The following is a 17,476-nucleotide window of genomic DNA, read 5'->3' on the forward strand; positions in this document are numbered from 1 at the left end:
CTGTCCTCATTTCTTTTTATTCTTTTTTCTGTTCAACTTCAATCATTTCCACTATTCTGTCTTCCAGCTCACTGATCCATTCCTCTGTATCATCTAATCTACTATTTGTTCCTTCCAGTGTATTTTGAAATTTCAGTTATTATTTTCTTCACCTCTGGTTCTTCTTTGTATTTTCTCTTTGTTGAAGATTCTAAATTCTTATTCTGTTCATCCAATGTTCTCCTGAGTTTTTGCACATCTTTACAGTCATTCCCTTGAACGCTTTATTGGGTAGATTGCTTATCTCCACTTCACTTAGTTTCTCTTCTGGGTTTTACCTTGTTTTTTTTTTTTTGGAGCTTATTCCTCTGTCACCTCATTTTGCCTAATTTGTTGTTTTTATATCAATGTATTTGTAGGTTGGTTACATTTTCCAATCTTGGAGAAGGGACCTTTTGTAGGAGATGTCCTATGCTTCCCAGCAGTGCACTCCCATCTGGTTACCAGAGCTATATGCTCTGGGGTGCCCCCTAGGTAGGCTGCATGTGTCCTTCTGTGGTGGTGGACTGACTACTATGGACTATCTAGCAGTTTTGGTTGGTTCCTGGTCCAGCTGGTGGCCAGAACCTGTCTTGCGCAGAGGCTGCTGGCCACTGGTGAGTGGGGCCAGGTCATGAGATGGCTGGCTGTGGAGCCTCAGGGGGTCCCAGGGCTAGTGTTGGCCTATTGGTAGGTGGAATCAAGTTCTGGGCTGGGTGGTTGTGAAGCTGGGGTTCCTGGATCTAGTATCAATCTGCTGGTAGGGGGGACTGGTTCCTGACATGGCTGGCTTCAGGGTCCAGGGTATCCTAAAGCTGGTGTTGGCTCACTTGTGATTGGGGCTGGATCCTGGTGTGCATTGCTGAGGGTTCCAAGGTGTCTTGGAGCTGGTGTCAACCTGCTGGTAGGTAGGCCAGGGCCCAGGATGTCCTGGGAGTAGTGCTGGCCCATGGGTGGGTGGACCCAGGACCCAGGTCCTGGGGAGCATGATGTGAAGTTTGCACTGACTGATATTCAATTGCATCCACAAGAAACACTAGGTGAATGCAGAAAACTTCACCCATTTGAACTGAACCATATAGGTATACACAAAATGAACACACATCCATTAAAAACTTAGCAGTTACCTTAATTCACTGTGTTATCTTTTAAGTTTTCATATTTGTGGATATCTATATAAACAGATAGATATAGATATCAACATTCAAAACAGATCTAAATATCTTGATTCAAAAAGGCCAAGCAGTGCATGTAAAAGTAAAGCTTTAAGTATTAAAGAGAAGTTTGAAATAATAAAGTAATTTTAAAGGAATGAGAGAACATGTGGTAGCTCCTCAGCAACAGGCATAAAGGAATATACATTGCAGACCATCAGAGAAAACACTGAAAAGATAAATAAAGTCCATCGCTGGAACAACTTCAAGTGTTGCACAGTCAATAAGAAGAGGGCCTAAAAAAATAGAAGCAGTGGAAAAATTGTGCATATGGGTTAAAAACCAAACAGTGAAAAAATTAGAAACTTTTTCCACAAAGAGAAAGCACTACCTGTATTCAAAAAGCCTAAATATAAATTTCTGTAGCCTACAAAATTGGATCCTTCATGCTAGTATTGGCTAGTATGGTGGTGTCAAATAGTGCTAGATCTGTAGAGCTGGAAACACAATTCTAGAGTGACTTGTTATTTTTCTATCAGGATTTGGATGGTATTTTTAGTCTTTTGGCATTCATTATTGCTTTTAAAAATAACCTAACAACAGTATTGTCATCCTTCTAGGAAGGTCATCATTTTCTCTCCAGTTGCTTTCAACATCTTCTTTGTCTTTGAGGTTTGCCATTTCATTATGCTGGGTCTAGACATGGATGTCACATTATTTATGCTACTTGGAATCTGTTGGCCTCCTTGAATTGTGGATTAATGTGATTGATGAATTCTGGAAAATTCTCAGCCATTATCTCTTCAAAATCCCATTTCTCTCCTCTACTATTGACACTTCAATTAAACATATGTTGGAGTTTCTCATTATATCCTTGTTACTGTTTAACTCACTCTCTTTCATATTTTCTATTTCTTTTTCTCTCCTGCATCTGGATAATTTATTATGATGAATATTTCATTTCACTAATTCTCTCTTCACTTGTGTCTATATGCTTCTAGTCCCATTTACTGAGTTTTAAGCAGGTGGCAGAAATAGAAAACTGGTACAAGAGAATTGTAAAACCAGAAAATTATTAATGTTAACATTTGAGTGACACCAATAAAGACGATTCATTCAGCTATTTGTCATGCTCCCTAACTTGTCAGTATGGATTACCTCAGAAGCAAATCATAAGCCAAGAATTTAAGTGCATGTAATATGTTTGGGGTGTGATCTCAAGAAACACTGGTATGGAATTGAAGAAGTGAGACAGGAAAAGAAGGAAGCTAACAAAGAGCTTACTATCAAGCAAGTTACCATTGAAAGCAACTGAAGCATAATACTTCTGAGGAACTCTGGAAGAAGAGTGTTTCTCCAACTTTAGAATGTATAAACATCACCTATTTAAGCACAGATTCTTTGGCCCCACTCCAAGAGATTTTGATACAGTAATTTTAGAGTGGATTCTAAGAATTTGCATTTCTAACCAACTCTCAAGCAATGGTGATGTTGATGTTACAAGTCAGTGGATCACACTTTAAGCAGTGGTGTAGAACACACTTCTGAGGACATTATCTTGCTCAAGAGGCAAGGGAACTGGGGTGTTTATTCACCATTTACCATCAGTCATTGCTCTAAAAAGATCACTTTCAGACAGTATTAATACCCTGGTACTTCCTGCCTGCCTGCACATAGGCCAAACAGGTATCTGCAGCCAGGAGAAACCCCTCAGGGAATGAGTCAAATGTGCTGGCAGTTGGAAATCAGGTTGGCATGTATTGAAATGGAAAGTGCCAAGGTAATGTGAACAGAGTACTGACATTTGCCATACTGCTATATATGGTGTCATGGGGAAAATAAACATTAAACAGGAAATTACAAAAATAACTTACAATTACGATGTGCTGTAAAAGTAAATTACATGAGACTACCCCTAAATATAGCTTCATATAATTTCAGGTGGCAGCTTTTCACAAACTGTTAAACACAAACTCCAGATCGATATTATATACAATAGCCATTATTGGATGTACAGTATTTTATTTGAAGTCACTGTGATTGACAGTTTATAAGTGTGTGCAGAATCATTAAGTTTTCCATTTTGTTTCATTTGGATAAAACTTAGCTAGGATTACTTTGTTTTATAAACCTTAAATTGCAAATATGGAAGAAAGCAATGTTTACCTCAGTTAATTTTTTTCATTAAATTGTTTCAACAAGAGAAACTCTAAACTAGTATTTTGAGAAGTATGTTATAATCTATTCTGTTATATAAGATATGTCCTCTTTATTTTGTAAATCTGTACTCACTTTCCTATCCAAATATATTTATTTCCCTAAAGAGTTAGCAACTACAATGTTAGGGAACAGTCCATAAAAATTCAGGGGTTCCAAGAGCACCTTCAGATTTGATAATTTGTTGGAAGGACTCAGAACTCACTGAAAGCTGTTATATTCACAGTTACAGTTTATTACAAGGAAAGGAGACATTAAAATTAGCCCAGGTAAGAGGCACTTAGTACAGAGTCTAAGAAAGTAATACAGAGCTTCCAGTCTTCTACAAGTCATGGACAGTGTTATTTTCCTGGTATCAATGTGTGACAACACACAGTACTGCCAACCAGGGAAGCTCACCTGAGCCTTGGTGTCCAGAGCCTTTACTCTGGCTCTATCACAGTGGCATGACTGACAGCCCACATGGCTGATTTCAGTTTCTAGCCCCTTAGGAAGTTGAGCTGATATTGCTTGACTCAAAGTCCCATCCTAAATCACACTGTTAACTATCTGGCTTGGCCCAAGGTCCCAAGGCAAACAGAGACACTTCTATCAGCCATGACACTCCAAGAGCTTAGAGATTACCTCACAAAAGTCAAGGGTAAAAAACCAGATCTCTTTTGGGGCAAGTTTAAATTCTTTACTACACTGAACCTTACCCTGCTATCATTGTGTGCAGTCATTACACTAAATAGCCCCTATATTTTTCTTTACCTTACTAATCTTAACTGCCACATTACGATATTGATAAAAATGTAACTAGGTGTGAACTTTTGTAATGAATGTGCTTTTAATAACTGCTAGACTTTGATTTGTATTTGGGGAAAAAATCAGTTTACATGATATTTGAAACAACCCAAGATTCAAAGCTCAATCTTATTCTAGTATCACCAGTATAGTCTTCTTTTCCATATATAGGTCTTCATTACTACAATATGTCATATTTTACAAAGCAATGCTCAAGACAATCAATCCACTATGGAATACTTTTTATTGAATATCAGGATGAAAATCTGGCCTTTTGAAAAACTATCAGTGTACATCAGATTATTATATTACCCTTTCATGAGATGATTACCCTACTTTAAGAAAATTATTTTAGAGTTCATTGTGCTCTCTCTGAGGCAGCAAAGAGAGCTTCCTAAAACTAGCTAAAAACCTAAAGATTGCTACTGTTTAAATATTAGCTATTGGTGTTTCTAAATTGTTATGTTTCAGATCACCTCTGTAAAACAAACTATTGAGTGATATGTGTACATGTAAAAATGCAGCATCTAATCATCCTTTAACAGAAACTCCTAACAATTTTATTTTTATTACAGTTAGATATCAGAATGCCCCCTGCTGGTCACTTTGTAATATACCCATACAAATGTCCATTTTCTAAAATGACTAGTGTGAACATTTAAAATCTTGACAAAAAAAAAAAAAATAAGTGTTATGTTAGAAACAAAGCCTATATTTTACAAATGAGAAATTCTGATGCAATATTTATGAAAATCTTATGTAATATTAAAATTAGTAAACATAAATTATTTTCCAAGGTTGACCAATTCTTTTACAAAAGCATTAAAACATTTTTTTTTAATCTTGAAGAGAAAACCCATTCCTCTGAATTAATATAAGCATCAAGAAAAAATGTTCTCCAAATTAGAAAAAAATACTTTATCTAAAAATTAATGCCAGAATTTTTAATGATGGTATAATAAGGGAAATAGCTAAGAAAATTCTTATAATTAAGTTATAAAACATATTTAGTATTATTTAGTATTATTTTCTGTCTTAAGCTCTTGGGAGAGAACATTTTTGCCAAAAGATGCAACAGCACTAAATTTTAAAATAAATGCAACAAAGAAGGAAGTAATTAAACATATTTTTAATCCATAAACAGCAGCATATCATAATGTAATGAATAATCACCATAAGAATGATAGATAGTAAATTTACATACATATTATTTTCTAAAAAACTTTGACATACTAAAGCTATTAAAAATACCTATGGGAAATTAAAGCATAAATTAATATTATTAAATTAAAAAATACATCTTCTGAATACTTCCACTTAGTTGCTTAGCTATGAAAATATTCTCATTCTTTATTATGTTAATAAAATTCTAAACATTAAACCAAATGCAAAATCTCAGGCTGAGGTTTTAGAATATTAGTTGTTTTTAAGGATTTCCTGCCCTCCAGTGGTATCTGCCTTAATATTTTCATTGCACCTTTCAACGTTACAAAAAGAAGACACATCTTTTCTACATTTACATTTTGAAATTATATCACATTGTACGGCAGCATCTAATTTTTCTTCCATTACAGGTCCACTCTCCGTTTGTATCCATGCATCACACCTTGCAACCTGTAGAATACAATTATTATTGGTTATGTCTTGCAATATATGTGCTGAATTACACTGAGACTGTGGAAACTGATCTATATTACTATTCATTGAGAACTGGTTAAAATTCTCATTTTGTTTATGGAATTTGGCATTGTTTTTAATAATCCTATCACATGGAAGTTTCTCCATGCTTTCTAAATAAAAATTATTAGTTATTTCTTTGGTTTGATGGATCTCCTATTTGAACCTTCAATTTGATCTTCATCTTCAGATGGCTAAAAGAAATTTAGTAATTTTGCTGTTAATGATGCTTAAATTAAAAAAAAATCATTTAATCACTTCAAAGCAGACATTCTTAAAATTCACATTATAGAAAATTTCAAAAAAAGAAGAGACTTTGGCAGGTGGCAAATCAACCTAGATTTTTAATTTTTTTTTTAATCAAGGTTATGGATTTTAAAATAGCATGAAACAATAATAATAATCCTTATATTAAAGATGCAAAAGCACAAAAAAGAGAAGATTTTTGTCTATTATTAGTCTTCATACTCATAGGTGACATCACCCTACTACCTTTTCACAGAGAGGAAATGAAATACAACATATACTCTTCAACTACTTAAAAAGAGTGAAGTAGAAGTATAACTTTGAAAGAAAAAGCTAACACATATAATTTGTTTTAATATTCACTCATTGAGTCATTAAGTCAAAAAATATCTATATTGTATCTTTCACGGGCTCAGTCTCAAAAAAGATTCATTAAGAATGGTATCAGCTAACAGGAAATCAAATAGACAAAAGAAAGGTTAAACAGCAATAAATATCAAAACTGTTATATAAAAAATCAAATTTTAAGAACTTTTAATAGGTCTAGGTTTCAATTTAGTAGCTTGAATTTTTCAACTTCAAGAAAAATTTATCTTTTAATTACTGAACCAAAATACTGTTTTAATAAAAATCATATATAGAAGTATTGATTATTCTAGCTAAAAATAAAAAGGAAAGTTAACATAAAAAAACCTAAAATGAGATATAGGCCTCAGCTGATTGGCACTAAAATAGGAAAAGTAAGCCCAAGAAACAGCATTAAAACTGGCTGGGCATAAATTAGAGAAAATAGGATCAGTACATTTATTTATTCAAGAAATAAATACTCAGCACCTGCAATGTGAGTGAAGCAGACATATTTGCTGCTCTCTACAGCACACACTCTTATGTGTGGAAATGACGTTAATCAAATAATTACACACAAGCATATGTAATTACAAGTTGAAAAAAGCATTATGAAGAGCAAGCAGGAAGCACTTCAAGAGCATAACTAAGGGGCCTAATTTAAATTGAAAAGCCAAGGAGGGGCTTTCAAAAGAAGTGACATATTTAAGCTGAGACCTAAAGGATGAATAACAGTAAGGTAAGAAACAGAATATATAAATGTGCTGAAGCAGAAAAGAGACTTAATAAGCTAAGGAAGTGGAATGTCAGTATGTGTAAAGTGTGGTGAGAGAGGAATACTAGAAGTTGGAGATGTAGCCAGGGGCTAGATCACACATTGCCTGTCACTACTGAAAGCAGTTTAGATTCTAAAGTAAAACAGGAATCCATTGAATAAACATAGAAATAACATCATTCAGTTTCAGTTTTCAAAAGACCATGATGACTGTTAACTAGAGAAAAAGTGGGGCAAGAGTGGAAGTAGAGAGATCTCTTGGCCAACAACCATAATAGTTCAAGAACAAGATGATGGTACCTTAGATTAGGGTACTGACACCTAGTACCCTAGGTGAGAAGTAGATAAATATGCAATTTATTTTGGAGGTAGAATTGATTGGATCAAGTGATGAAATGAATATGGTTAAGGAAGGCAGATGAGACAGAAAGAAATGCCAAACTAAAGTTTCTGGCATGAACAACTGAGTGGATAGAAAAGGTATCTACTAATATGGGAACTATCAGAAAAACTGATATGGGGAGATCAGGAGTGTTCAGTTTTTTGTGAAATATCCAAGAAGATATCCAATAAGAAACTGGACACCTAATTAAGGATCTAAGCTAAAGTCATAAAGTTGAGAATTGTCATCAACCAGGTAATAGTATAAAAAATCAATGGAGTATGTAACATCATCTAGAGTTTGGAGTGTAGGTTAAGAGAAGAAAAGGCTCCTGAAGCAAACCCTAAACATTACAACATTTATATACAGGGAAAGGTGGGAGAGAAGTGGGCAAAGGCATAAAGTAGCATTCAGAGAGGTATGCAGGGAACTAAGATAGTGTGTATCACAAAAGCAAAGAGAAGAAAATGTTTCAAGAAAAGAAAATAATAATTTCTACTAATATTGTTAGAAATTCTTGTAAAATAAACACTGAAAATTGTCCAATGAATTTGGCATCATTAGAGGTCATTGGTGTCCTTCCTCAGCAAGAGCAGTTTGGACAGCGAGCTAGACACAAAAGGTAGATGAAATGAAGATGGAAGAATTAGTGGAGAATTCAATTTAAACATGTGATTTGTGAGAAACTCTCTCAGAATATGCCATTCCAATTATTCAGATTACAGTTCCCACTCAGCATTAAACATGTCACTCCAATTATTCAGATTATAATATTTTATAGTTTTCTTCACATAAGTCTTGAGACTTTCTTTTTGTGTGTATTATTGGTTGTTTTAGGTTTTCAATTATTGTGAATGGGTTCTTTTAAAAACTCTTTTAAAAGAAGAATGCATTTATCATATACACATACATTTCAATAAGAGTGGGTTTTGTAAATAACAATGAACATATTCATCATCTCATAAATATGAATGAATGATGCTCACTTACATTTTAATTTACATTCTTCTTACATTTTTAATATTTTCACATTTTTGTTTACATTTATTTTCACTATTATCTCAACTATTTTTTTCAGAATGAAAAAGTAAACTATGAGAAATACAAATCATTCTAAATTAGTATAGCATATATTAACAAGCAAAAAAAAAAAAAGAGCATAACTTACCATCTCTGAACTAGAACTGAAACAACTATCTGCTGGCCTTGGGGAGCAACTGGTAGACTGACTACTCTGTGAAGAATCAAGATCTGAAAATAAAGATTTAATTTGTGAAGAATGGTACCTATTAATATGTACATAGGCAGAAGATAGCTGCTGGTAAATAAGTTTAGCTAACATACTACAGAGCATTTTAAAAGTTAAAATTTTGGATATGTGGCAGCTTGCATTTTTGACAGGGTATTTTGGAATTATTCTACATGTAAAAGATGTGTATCTACAAGTAAAATGAGGGTACGTAACGTAAGGGAAGAAAGGAGAACAGAGGAAATTGAATTGATTTTTTCCAATACAATAAACCATTTTTTATGAGCAAATAATTTAAAGTGTCAATCTGTAGGAAGGAGAAATAAGTCAAGTTAAGGTACCAGATATTTGCTAATTGAGTAAATGAAGTTTTATCACACAATCAAAACTGTATTTAACCTTTAATATGATTTCATAACTATAGAATTTTAAAGCCATTTATGAATTCAAAATAATATAAAAAGATATATAATCTATTGAAATTTGATGGTGACTGTGACACTGTTAAATTTATTTTTTAAAAAGCTGTATGTAAAAAAACTCAACTCAAAGCATCCAGTATGTTATTCTTTCATTATCTGCCTAATGTGTTCTCTTATGATTACAAGTAAAGTTTAAAAAAGGGCCTGAAAAGTAGGTCATGACTCCTTAGAATGCATAAATACTATAGATCAACAGTAGCTTCAACCATTCCTCTTGTTTGTGAAAATGAATTTGCTATCCAAAAAAAAAAAAAAAAGAAAAAGAAAAAGGTAATGGAATGTGGTGCAACAACACATATTAAATCACATGTCCTCCCATACATAACAGACCATGACTACTATTCATACCTCAGATCAGATCTGATGCCTTCTGTAACAGAATCTAACCATCAGTCAGCTGAGAGGTAGAGAGAACTTCTTAGGTAAATTCAGTTACCCTTAGTTCATCATTCTAGAAGGAATTTATACCCTCACAAAGCAGGTTCTCCTCAACAGTGGAAAGCAGAGAAAAGAAAAGTGAACAGTAGGATTTTACTAACAACATGATCTAAGGGCATTCCCCAACAACAAGGTTCATTCAGTTCATAAGTATAGTAAACCCATAGTTATTAGTAGAGAAGACAAATGTCTGTTAAATGAATGTCTTACCTCTAACAGTGTAAAAAAGGATATGTAGATTAAAATGTAAATTCAACACTTATTGAGTAATTACCTTATGTAAGTCACTTAGTAGTTTTTAGGAATATGTGGCCATAAAGCTCAAAGTATTCAGACTCTTGAGATGGAGAAAAAGACATACATTTATTTTTTTAAAATAGTCACAAAATTAGGCCCAACAATAGAAGTCATAGAAGGTACAAAAGTGGTAGAGACCTAAGTGTGATGAGCTCTAGGGAAAAAAGATTTAGTGAAGAGTAATAGAGAAAGCACAAGATAAAGAACGGGTTTTGGAAGATGAATAAACAATTTCCCAAAAGACAAGATGAAAAATAGCATATGGGATGGGGGAAAAGAAAGTGTAGAGGTGCACTTTAATACAAAATTAATTTTAGACTGTCTACCAAGGCATCTAATTGGGGATTAATTAAAGAAGGGTGAAACTATATGAAAGCAGATTGTTAGGAGATTAACTCAATAATCAAGTTATGAAGTGACGAGGATCTGCAATAAAACAGTGGGGCTGCGTTGAAGAGGCAAGTGATTCAAATTTCAAGAAAGCTTTCAAATAGCCTCAATTTTTATGTGTATGAACTTAAAAAATTTTTGTGAATCTGACATAACACTAATTCCAAAATCTGAGAAAGATTACACATGCACATACACACACACATACATATTATAGGCCAATCTCACTTATAGGATCAATGCAAAAATTGTATATAAGTATTAAAACTTTTAAATTTAAAATTAAAAAACAAAAAAAATTAAAAATTAAATAGAATAGCAAACTTAATCATAATTCATCATGACTTGGTGGGATTTATTTTAGGAATGCTAGAATGGTCCATATCACAAAATCCATTAGCAAGATTCACCATTTTAAAAGATCTACACCACAATGAGATATCACCTCACACCCATTAAGATGGCTACTTATTGAAAAAAAAAACAGAAAATAATGTGTTGGCACTGATTTGGAGGAGTTGGAACCCTGGTGCACTATTCGTGGGAATGTAGAATGGTGTAGCTGATATGGAAAACAGTATGAATTGTTCTTCAAAAATTTAAAAACAGAACTTCCATATGATCCAGCAATCCCATTTCTAGGGATATATCCAAAAGAATTGAAAACAGAATCTTGAAGAGATATTTGCACACCCATGTTCATTGCAGAATTATAATAGCCAAGAGGTGGAAGCAACCTAAATGTCTATCGACAAAAGAATGGATACAGAAAATGTGGTTTACACATACTATGGAGTATTATTCAGCATTATAAAAGAAGGAAATCCTGTTGTATGCTACAACATGGATGAACCTTGAAGACATTATGCTAAGTGAAATGTCACAAAAAGATAAATATTGTATGATTACATACAATATTTGTATATTGTATGATTACACTTATATTCAAACTCATAGAAACAGAATAGTGGTTGTCAGAGGCTGGGGGGAAGGAGAGGTATACTGTACCCTTTGAAATTGTTGGAAGGGTGAATTTTATGTTATGTGTTTTGGGGTACAAAAAAAGATATATGAGGGAAAGATAATAATCATTTCCACAGATGCCAATAATCACTCTTCCCCAAATTACTAATTGCCTCAAAATCACCTCTAAAAAAACTCTCAATAAAACAATCAACACACACGTGCCTAAGTCCAAAATCCAGACTCTTACTTAATGTAGAAACATGGGGTGTACATTCACACTAAAGTAGCAACAAAAACAACGAAAAGTACCTATAGCTAAATCTAATAAAGGACATGCAGAATCTGCTTGAGGAAAACATTAAAGTGCATAAAGGTGTTTTAAACAACTATTAAAGATATAAAATTAGACTGAATTAATAAAAAGGCATCCTTATTCTTATATAGGGCTACTCAACATCATTAGGATGACAATTCACACTTAATTAATGTATACATTTAGTACTTTTCTAATAAAAATTGGAACATTTCCTTGGCGGGACTTCCCCGGTGTCTAGTGGTTAAGACTCCGTGCTTCCACTGGAGGGGGCACAGGTTTGATCCCTGGTCAGGGAACTAAGATCCCACATGCCAAGCAGTGTGCGCCCCCCGAAAAAAGAAACCATTTCCTTGAAGTTATACAAGTTGATTTTAAAGTTTACATGTAAAATTAATAAAAAATAGCCAGAAAAATTCTTTAAAAAGTGTAAAGGGAGGTGTAACTCTTAGAAATTAAACATAGTATAAAGTAATCATAATAAAAATAATGTGATATTAGCACATGAAGATTAGGAAAGATCAATGGAATGGTAAAGAAAGCCCCAGAACAGACTGAAGTATATATGGAAAGTTGATACATAAAAAGGTAGTATTACAAATACCTAGGGAAAAGATGCATTTTTAAAAACTTGAATCACGATAAACTCCTAAATCAGGATAAACTCTAAGTGCAAAAATATAAAATCATACTAACACTAGAAGAAAATATAAGTGAATTCATTTGCAACCAGGGAGTGTAAAGAGTCTTTCTAATTAAATCCAAAGGTATAAAAGAAAAGATTGATAATATTAGCTACATAAAAAATGTTAAGCCTTTTGCAAAGCAGGAGACACCATAAGCATAGTAAAAACAGACAAAACAAATCAAAAATTAATAATAAACTAGGAGAAAATATTTGTGACACATTACAAAGACCTAAATCTCTTTAATATTAATACATGAAGAGCTCTTAAATGTCAAGAAAAATATATAAAAACTCAATGGGTCTAAGGACATGAATGGAGAGTTCACAGAAAAAAAATCACAAATAGCCATTACACATTTTTAAAAGATGCTCAACTGCACTCATAGAAAAAGAAGTGCAAACTGAAACTTCTATCTATATATCTTTATAAGATTCACAAAAATTCCTAAGTTTGACCACAATCCCTGTTGGTGAGGCTGTGGAATAAAAAGCACATTTCTGGTAGGATTACAAAATGATGCAATGGGGAATTTGGCAATTTCTATGAAAATCAAATTTTGGCAATAACTATCAAAAAAAAAACCCCACAATGTATCTCTTCTTTGATTCAGCAATCCCACTTCTAGAAATTACCCTAAAAATGTACCTCCACAATTAAGAAATATGTGCTCAAAGTTGTTCACTGCACATTGTTTGTAAGAAAGAGATACTTGAAACAACCTAAATGTCCACCAACAGGGCACTGACTGAGTAAACTATAGATCATCCACATAATGGATTACTAAATGGGCATAAATAAAGGATGAATAAATGTCCACTACTAATATGAGGAAATCTACAGAAAATTTATTAAATAAATCCATTTAATTCATCTATAAAATATACTGTATTAAATAAAATATCCTACATTACATTTAGAGTGAAAAGGGCAGGGAACTAAGACACACATATATGTGCATTTATACACATCAGGCTTTATTTAGAAAAAAAGTCCACTGGAATGATAAACAGTAAACCAACAAAAAATAGCTACTCATATGAGGCAGAAGGAAATAGGGCAGACAGGAGAGGGATAGAAACCAAACTGATGCTTTACATATTAAAAAAATTAAATTAAGTAAAACTGGAAAAAGTCCATAAAGATTTCTAGGTATCCCAACAGACTAGATATGCTGAAGAATCATTCTATCACAAAATATCTAAAAAGTGCCAGAAAGTACTGTCAATAAAAAGACAATATAGAATAAAAAGACCACTCAAATATGAAATATCTGCTACTCAAATATGAAATATCTGCTACACAGGAGTCTACAAGCAATTTGAATCTAGGATATATAAAAGGTATAAAGGACATAGATATACAAAAGACACATCCCATAAAGAAAGCCAAACTTCCTAAAAGAAACATGGACAATAGACATGAAAGACATTTCACAGATGAAATATGGGTGGCCAATGAGCCTAATCAATAATGGGAAATATAAATTGAAATTGCAATGAGATATCACATTGCCAACAATGATAAAAAGCTGACCCAGTGTTAGTGAGAATATGTAACAGCTAAGACTCTTTACCTATTGCTAGTGGGAGTTTAAACTGGCACATCTACTTTGGAAAACAATTTTGCATTAGAAGAAGAGTTAGAAGAGTGAATATCATATGAACTAGCCAATTCTACTTCTAGAATTATATCCTAGAAGAAACTTTTATACATGTGTGCCAGGAGAAATGTCAAAAAATTGTCAAAGTAGCATTGTTTATCATAGCAAAATATTACAAACAACTCAAATAATCTTTGTCAGAAGATGCATACATAGATTGTGCTACATTCACACAATAGAAGGCTATATAGGAGAAAACAAATGATGAACTGTATTAGAGTCACAAGTGTCAGGGTGATTGAACCTCGAAACATATTACTGGGTGAACAAAAAGTAAGTTGCAGAAAAATGTATAGAGTTTGACTCAATTTGTTGCAGAAAGCTCAAAATCAAGCAATTGGAAAAGTCTATATGTGCTATCACAAAAAACAAATTCAGGAAAAGAGTTACCACTAGGGGGCAGGATAGGCAATGCAATTGGGAAGATATTCAAAAGTACTAATTATGTATTATTTCTTAAACTACTATACAAACTAAGTACAAAGGTATCTGTTTATTATTCAGTAAGTTGTACATATATATTATATATACTCATCATGTATAACATTTTATAGAAGATAAAATTAATTTTAAAAAGCCAATTGCATTATTAATATATTCTAAGATACTTATAAAATATATTTGCTCGCAAAACTCTAAAAAAACCTTAAAATTTAACTGATTTCTGTTAAAATGTTGTTTTTTAAAAGAATAAAATTCACTTATAGTTATACTGACCGGTTTTCTTAGTAGATGTTATCCCACCTTTTAAAGAACACATTCCTCCTTCTTCCATCAGTATCTAGAAGAAAAACAAAATTTTAACAACTCCAAAGTATATAAAATAATACCTACTTATAGTTCCTTTTTAACCACACCAATTCATCTTATAGCATTCTTCTTTCATATTACTTTAATTCCACTAAGATGATTTTAAAATCACAAAGAAAAATTTGCCTGTGATGAACAATAAAATGAAATAAAATTTAAATTGGTTTAGAAACAGCAAGCAACAGAATAGACATTTACCAAGAAATAAATTATTGAAAAAAGGAAAGGCTTCAGGTAACCTTAGCAAATGTAGTTGAAAAAAGACAAAGATATTAAAGCAATTTGAAAATCTATTCTTCTATTCTCTTTCTAATTTCTTAAGTTGGATATCAGTTCATTTACTTTCAGGTTTTCTAAATAATAAAAGCTCTTAGAGGTATAAATTTTCTGTATAACACACCACTGGCTTTGATTTTCATCAATTTCTATGTAATTTGCATTTTCTTTCGATTTTTTTCTTTTTTTTCTTTTTCTTTGTTAAACCCACAGTGTTTCTTAATTTCCAAGAAGGTAAGGGAGGTTAAACACTTTTGTTATTGCTGTTGATTACAACTTTAATGATTTTTTACTAGAGAATGTGGCTATGAATCTCTCCATAGATAAATATCTTAGAGTTTCTTTATGGCTTATTATTATATATGAATGGCTTATTATTATATATGAATTATGTTTATAAATGTACCACGGATTCATAGAAAATAAATATTCTCTGTTGGTGGGATATAGTTTTTTAGATAGATAGGTAGTATAAAAGAGAAACTGGCTGCTCAATCAAACCTGTTTCCCCTTCCTCTTAGGCATACAGCTAAACTACATTTCCGAGCCTCCCTTGCAGCTGGTTTGAACAAGTGATTTAAGTTCTGGTCATTGGCAAATATGGTGCAGACCACTACCAGTCTTGGTCTATAAAAATTTTCTGCATAATCCTCCACTTCCTTTTCCCTCTGATATCAACATACAGTGCAAACATGGAAAGCTACCAGTTAAAAGACAGCAGAGTCCCTACCAGCTAGGGGTCCTGAATAACTTTATAGAGCAGAGCCTCTTCTCCAACCCCATTATTCAACCATTTAAAAAGTATTGTATGTTCAGAGGGCAGACAGCAGAAGCAAGAAGAACTACAATCCTGCAGCCTGGGGAACAAAAACCACATTCACAGAAAGATAGACAAGATGAAAAGGCAGAGGGCTATGTACCAGATGAAGGAACAAGATAAAACCCCAGAAAAACAACTAAATGAAGTGGAGATAGGCAACCTTCCAGGAAAAGAATTCAGAATAATGATAGTGAAGATGATCCACGAGTTCGGAAAAAGAATGGAGGCAAAGATCGAGAAGATACAAGAAATGCTTAACAAAGATCTAGAAGAATTAAAGAACAAACAAACAAAGATGAACAATACAATAAATGAAATGAAAAATACGCTAGAAGGAATCAAAAGCAGAATAACTGAGGCAGAAGAAGGGATAAGTGACCTGGAAGACAGAATGGTGGAATTCACTGCTGAGGAACAGAATAAAGAAAAAAGAATGAAAAGAAATAAGGACAGCCTAAGAGACCTCTGGGACAACAATAAACTCAACAGCATTCGCATTATAGGGGTCCCAGAAGGAGAAGAGAGAGAGAAAGGACCAGAGAAAATATTTGAAGAGATTATAGTCGAAAACTTCCCTAACATGGGAAAGGAAATAGCCACCCAAGTCCAGGAAGTGTAGAGAGTCCCATACAGGAAAAACCCAAGGAGAAACACACCGAGACACATAGTAATCAAATTGGCAAAAATTAAAGACAAAGTATTGAAAGCAGCAAGGGAAAAAGGACAAATAACATACAAGGGAGCTCCCATAAGGTTAACAGCTGATTTCTCAGCAGAAACTCTACAAGCCAGAAGGGAGTGGCATCATATACTTAAAGTGATGAAAGGGAAGAACCTACAACCAAGATTACTCTACCCGGCAAGGACCTCATTCAGATTCGATGGGGAAATCAAAAGCTTTACAGACAAGCAAAAGCTAAGAGAATTCAGCAACACCAAACCAGCTCTACAACAAAGGCTAAAGGAACTTCTCTAAGTGGAAAACACAAGAGAAGAAAAGGACCTATAAAAACAAACCCAAAACAATTAAGAAAATGGTAATAGGAACTTACATATTGATAATTACCTTAAACGGGAATGGATTAAATGCTCCAACCAAAAGACACAGGCTCGCTGAATGGATACAAAAACAAGAACCATATTTATGCTGTCTAAAAGAGACCCACTTCAGACCTAGGGACACATTCAGACTGAAACTGAGAGGATGGAAAAAGATATTCCCTGCAAATGGAAATCAAAAGAAAGCGGGAGTAGCAATACTCATATCAGACAAAATAGACTTTAAAATAAAGAATGTTACAAGAGACAAGGAAGGACACTACATAAAGATCAAGGGGTCTATCCAAGAAGAAGATAAGGCAACTGCTAACAGCTATGAAAGATGAAATCGACAGTAACAGAATAATAGTGGGGGACTTTAATACCTCACTTACACCAATGGACAGATAATCCAAAGAGAAAATTAATAAGGAAACACAAGCTTTAC

The 17,476-nt window shown here is 33.3% G+C and overlaps 1 protein-coding gene across 1 annotated transcript in view; it reads right to left on the bottom strand.

The window, feature by feature from the left end:
* Positions 1-5,591: 5,591 nt before the first annotated feature.
* REDIC1 (regulator of DNA class I crossover intermediates 1) overlaps positions 5,592-17,476 on the bottom strand; it is a 74,901-nt gene continuing 63,016 nt past the window's right edge. The window contains 4 exon segments of the mRNA XM_061206063.1: positions 5,592-5,998; positions 6,001-6,046; positions 8,769-8,851; positions 14,802-14,865. Of these exon segments, the coding sequence (XP_061062046.1) occupies positions 5,592-5,998; positions 6,001-6,046; positions 8,769-8,851; positions 14,802-14,865 (600 nt within the window).

This window comes from Eubalaena glacialis, chromosome 11 (assembly GCF_028564815.1).
Source record: "Eubalaena glacialis isolate mEubGla1 chromosome 11, mEubGla1.1.hap2.+ XY, whole genome shotgun sequence".
In the NCBI taxonomy this organism is placed as follows: Eukaryota; Metazoa; Chordata; class Mammalia; order Artiodactyla; family Balaenidae; genus Eubalaena; species Eubalaena glacialis.